The sequence below is a fragment of the Scatophagus argus genome, chromosome 21, assembly GCF_020382885.2.
Source record: "Scatophagus argus isolate fScaArg1 chromosome 21, fScaArg1.pri, whole genome shotgun sequence".
NCBI lineage: Eukaryota > Metazoa > Chordata > Actinopteri > Scatophagidae > Scatophagus > Scatophagus argus.
This window is the reverse complement of record NC_058513.1, coordinates 1041183-1047182: the sequence shown is the minus strand read 5'-3', so window position 1 is coordinate 1047182 and position 6000 is coordinate 1041183. Positions and strand designations below refer to the sequence as shown.

Sequence of the window (6000 nt, the reverse complement as noted above, 5' to 3'; positions counted from 1 at the left end):
GAGGTATTACTTTTAAAGCAGTATTGGAAGCAAAGGGTGCCTAAACTTCTATTGTAAACTTCCAGCAGTAGTCGTGGCAGTCCCTCAAGTACGAGCAATCGCACAAGCAGCTCAGCAAAAATAGTACCGATGAGGTTCGATTGAGCGGAGGGACACAACTCTGCTGCGGTCCATGAATGCCTTGGGATCCAGCGGAGAAACACAAATATGGATGACGGTGGTGATGCGGTTCTGTGTTCCACCGTTTTTTCACGCTGAGAGAAAAGAGACTGACGCTTGAGCGGGTGGAGACTGCCACACATTTAAATCCCCCGGGTCGGTTTTTCAGCGTTTAGCAACAATTAACTTTTCCTTTTTTTATTTTCTTTCTGTCTTTGGATTCTTTAGAGCTGGTTTAATGTCGTAAATGACAGGGCTGTAAGGGCGTCGTTGTTGGGAAGTTTTTTCGAGGGGGGGTTTTTTGACCAGCAAAGAGCCATGGCAGTCGAGGCTCGGCCGGAGCTGGTCGGGAAGCGGTTCCTCTGTGTGAGCGGGGACGAGCCGCCTGAAATTGGTGACATCGCTCGGTGGCCGTGGAGGTCCGGGGTCATACGAGCCGTTAACCACCGTGACAGCGACAATCCCGACCTGACGGTAAGAAAAACGCTGACTTCGTCCTCATCTTTGGTCTGCTACATGCAAAGCAAATGGTAAAATCTCTGTGGTTGGTGGCTAGCCTGCGAGGCAATGTTGCAGGCTTGCCAGGCGGAAATTATTGTGTGGCTTTCTCTTAGATGTTATTATGGTTCTTCAGACCAGTGTGTATACCACTTGTATTTATCACTGTTTCACCAAAATATTTGTCATTGTTGTTGTAAGTTTGACTAGTTATTTGACCACTTAGTAGTCAAGGTAATGGGAGGCAGACTGCCAGCAGGGGGTTATGGAAAGCAAACAGCTAGCGTCGGTCCAGACAGTACTTTGTCTATTTACATCAAAATCTTCCAACTTGTCTCATTCATAGACCATTTGCTGTGGCTAAGACACTCTTTCGTGTTCCCTTATCTTGTTAGTGCTAAGAATTGTCAAACCTCAGTGGGCTCCATTTATAGTACCCCTGCATCTTCAAGCTATAACGATTAAGGTGAAGTGTCATTTAGAAAATGAGCAATTTATCAACGAGAAATACCCCGAACGTGACTTGATATGGTGTTCTGTGAGAGCGGCTACATTTGTGAAAGCATGTGTAGGAATTTGGATCCCGAGCAGCTAAATGCGTTAATCTGCTGTATACTGCAAATCAGCTGACGGTAAGGTTAGCTTTCTAGATTTACCCCGTGTTACAGCCTTTACGTTAGTTAATCCCTATTACCTCGAATCCACGTTATTTGTGCGTGATGATCGACCATAAAGCTTCGTCTGCCTGTGTTTTTCTGGCGGACAACAACCCCTTCGACTTGGCTAGGGACGCAGGAATGCTAGGACTTGTAAAAACATAAAACTGGCTTGCTGCAGGGTGAACAATGGGCAGTTTGTCTTCATGTAAAATATTGTCTACAATTTCAAGGCAACCCAACATTGTCACTTTTTTAGCTTTCAGGAGCAGACATGTTCCTTGCTTGAGGTGTGATATTTGCATTCTAAACAGTCAGTAGACAAGCAGGGGTGGCTGATAATTTTGGCAATATATTGTTCTAAATTTTTCTCCTCCTCCTTTTTTTTTTTTTTTTAAAATTTAAAAAAAGAGCTATTTTCATAATGGGTTAACATGCCAAAAACAGCAAACAATTAAATATTTGCCCTGACAAGCCCTTGGCTGGCAAATACAGAGTAATGTCTCACTGTACAGTGTGCCTGTGCCCTGCTTTCTTTTGTTCACAGAATCCTTCTGGCTGCCTATGCAGATAACTGGCCAGACCCCAGCACAGTTCTGATTTGATTATGTGGTATAATACTGATGTACTATGTGCCATTCTGTAAAGACACAAAGTCATCTTCCAGCAAATATTATCATCTAATGGTCACAAGTCTCTGGTAGAGCTATTCTTTGTGTCTGAGTCATCTGTGGTAGTTCAGTTCTTTTGTGTTTTTAAATGATTATTTTAAAGCATAACTTTAAGACACAGGTCCGTACTGCGTGTCATTGACAACTCATGGTGTTTTCTGTGTGATGTTTTTCTGCCTTTCGCTCATGCATTTACATCGCATGTATTTGTTGTCTGTGTTTGTGACAGGAGTAGTAAGGTTGCATAATTTCATGAATGGCTAACAGTGTCATAGCTAAACACTTAGCACACTCGTAATTACATGTTCCCCTCTCTGTCTATGCAGAATGTTGCAGTACTTTGACATTACATTTACATTTTGCACAACAGACATGCTTCTAGCATCCTAATTCCTTTGTAGAATTGGTCCTTGTGTGTGATGTGATTTAGGCAGTGAGTACTGTTCTGGTTTAATTCCATACAATGGGGAACAGTCTCATTAGCAAGAGGCTTAACTAGCTGAGTGAATACAGTGGAGAAGGATTGGAGATTAGATTAGAAGAAGTGTGTCAAGCCAAGCTGTCAGGCCTTTGTCAAGTGTCTGGGGTCAGATAGGCCAGAAGTGTAGGACAATATTGCTTTAGCAACGACTCGCTCAGTCTTATTGGCTCATAGCTATATGTTTTGGTTGGAAAATAATTCAGTTCAAACAAGTCAGTTAGTGTGAACTGATGTCAAGATCAGTCGGAGATGACTACCCATTACGTGGCAAATGTCTAAAATCTGTTGGCTCAGACAACAACTGTTGGTTGCCCGCGACCCTGACAGATATGTGGTATAGAAAATGTATGGATAAACACAGTCTTCTCAAATAGCTTAACATTGTAACATAGAGCTGAAGTAGTCAATTAATTGATTAGATCGAAAGATTAGATAGATAGAAAAGAAAATTAAAAGTTAGCTTGAGTTTCACCGTATCATGGTTATTTCATGGTTCCAGCTTAACAAATGTGAGGATTTCCTGCTTGTTTTAAATTATAGTGAATTGATTATTTTTAGGATATGGATTGCTGGTTGGCCAGCATAGGCATTCTGAAGTTGTCATACACTTAGTTTGTTGTCTGAACACTCACCACCTAAACCTCGGTACTTTCTATGCACTTAACACAAATAATTACTGCACACAGTTAGTCTGTACTGTATATTGTGTAGTAATCCAGTGGTTAGCACTCATACTGTATATTGCAGTTGGATTTTATACACAGTGGTATGTGGTCGTGTTTTGAACACCACAGAAAACGTTAACCTTTGCTGAGATGTAATAACTTCTTTGAGTAGGTACAGTGATTTCCATACAACTTTATCAGTGAAGCTGTTATTATTATTATTATTATGTCAATTAATTTAAGGCATTTAGTGATGTATTTGTGTATAGGGTGGCCAGGTAATATACAGCTGGTCGAGTAACCAGTTTGTCTAGCTAGAGACTAAAGACAGTGTGGTTTTAACAAGGGGATGAAATGACAGACAAATATTATTAGAATTGCTGCTGTGTTTTGCTTAATTGCTTTAGAACCAATTCTGTATAATGTATGATGACAGTAAAAGCATTGTATTATAATACAGAGGCACTGTAGTAATAACAGTTGACTACCTGGCTGTTTGTACATTCCCTTATTTATCTAACCCTTAGTCCACATTGTGCAGGTCATAACCAGGTAGTGAATATGATGTAATGTATATGATATGATGAAACGGTGGGTTGAGGCTCAGTCCCTCTGGTATTTATTTACATATGTTTATGCTACTTATTGTAGTACTAGTGTATATATACAGGATTCAGTCCAGTCTTATCCCCTGCATATCTGAGCTAAACCTTAGCACTAATATTTCATCGTTTCCCCGAGTACCCTCCATGCGACAAACCTGACAATACTTTATATCAGCTCTGCTCTATAGAAAGCAGAACGCTTTTCTCTTTTGGGTGCCCACATAAGAAAACATTCAAGAACGCCTCCAAGTATTAAAATACAGCGCTCCTTTGCATTGCAGTGACCCAGCATTGGCGTTCAAATGGCAACACCAGAAACTGTTACATGAACATTAAAACTAAGCTCAGAATTTGTGCAGTGGTGAAATACGGATCATTTAAACAGCACTTTAATTCCCGAGTGTTCACTTTTACAATTTATGGTGGGACTTGAGGGTCACTGATACAAGTTGGAAAAAGAGAGGTGCTCAGCAGCAGAACCCTAAGCTGGCACATTAGGCATAAAACTGCCACACTCATCTGGATTCTCAATGAATGGAAAGAGCAGGGCAGCCAGGTCATTGCCTCTAGGAGCCTTTGTTTTCCAATACTCTGTGTGTGTGCGTGTGTGTATGTGGTACAGTAGCTATGCTGCTGGTCTGTTTTTAGGGTTGTGGCCCGAGGTTCATCTCTGTGTGGCTAATCAGCAGAAAATGACAGGCTGTGACCGGGGAAGAACCTTCCACATACAGTCCATGCGTGGTTGTTGCAGTTCAGCCAGCGCAGAAACATTTCTATGCAGTGTAAGTGTGTGTTGGCTGGTAAATAGCAACATTGTTTAGAGTACAAACACAAACCAGAGGCAGGGAGAATAAACACGACAGGAGAGAAGTGTTCACCTTCTACTGTATATGCTACAGATATGTATCATAATATGGATTTGATTACACCATTTTGTTCCAGTATGTACTCACCAAGCACTTTATTAGGAACACCATACTAATAATGAGTAGGGCCTCTCTTTGCTCTAAAAACAGCCTCAGCTCTTCGTGGCATAGATTACCCAAGGTGTTGGAAATATTCTTTTGAGATTCTGATCCATGTTGACATGATTGCATCAAGTAATTTCTGCAGATTTGCCACCTGCACATTCAAGCTGCGGAGCTCCTTTTCTACCACATCTCAAAGATGCTCTATAGGATTCAGTTCCGGTGACTGTGGAGACCACTGAACAACACTGAACTCACTGAAATGTTCATGAAACCAGCTTGAGACGACTGTTACTTTGTGACATAGTGCATTATCTTACTGGACGTAGCCATTATAACATTGCAGTAGATTGTGGCCATGAAGGGATGCACATAGTCAGCAACAATATTCAAATAGGCTGTGGCATTCAAACAATGAGTGATTGGTATTAATGGGCCCTAAGTGTGCCATGAAAGCATTCCCCACACCATTACACCACCACCACTGTTGACACAAGGCAGGTTGTATCCATAGATTCATGCTGTTGATGCCAAATTCTGATCCTATCATCACTGTGCATCAACAGAAGGGGAACTTCATCAGACCAGGCTACATTTTTCCCGTCTTCCATTGTGAAGTTTTGGTGAGTCTGTGCCCAATCACTCTGACTGAAGTGGAACCTGACATGGTCTTCTGCTGTTGTAACCCATCCGGCCCAAGATCCATCGTGTTGTGCGCTCTGAGATGTTTTTTGGCATGCCACAATTGTACTCCGTGGTTAAGATGGAGAATCAGCTTTATTGGCAGTATATGTATCTTTACATACACACACTGAATTTGTCTTTTGCATTTAACCCAGCCTTAGTTGAACACGCACATGCAACACCCAGAAAATTACATGCAGTGAAACACACACACAGGATCAGTGGGCTGCCACTGTCAGGCACCCAGGGAGCAAATTGGGGGTTAAGTGCCTTGCTCAAGGGCACATCAGCCATTTAAGGGGGGGTGGGGTGTTGATGTGAACTTTAACTGAAGCTCGTGACCTGTGTTGGCATGATCTTATGCATTGCACTGCTGCCACCTGATTGGCTGATTAGATAATTGCATACATAAGTAGGTGTACAGGTGTTCCTAACAAAGTGCACAGTGAGTGTAAAATGACAGCTTTACTCTTTCTGTTCACTGCGTTTTGTGTATTTCAGTTTGAATTTTTGTGTAAAGTGTTGTTTTTTTAAAAAAAAATATATTACCAGTCTGTCCAATTTTACAGGAATTGATTGGGATTGATGTCAAGAAAGGAAATATACTTAAACA

At 41.5% G+C, this 6000-nt stretch overlaps 1 protein-coding gene across 2 annotated transcripts in view; it reads left to right on the top strand.

Moving 5' to 3' along the window:
- The first annotated feature begins 217 nt into the window (after positions 1-217).
- The window catches only part of jmjd1cb (jumonji domain containing 1Cb), a 125546-nt gene continuing 119763 nt past the window's right edge, over positions 218-6000 (top strand). For both annotated transcript variants that reach the window (XM_046377810.1, XM_046377809.1), the window contains exon 1: positions 218-633. In XM_046377810.1, coding sequence (XP_046233766.1) covers positions 478-633 — 156 coding nt within the window. In that variant the 5' untranslated portion in view covers positions 218-477. The remainder of the gene's footprint in view (positions 634-6000) is intronic.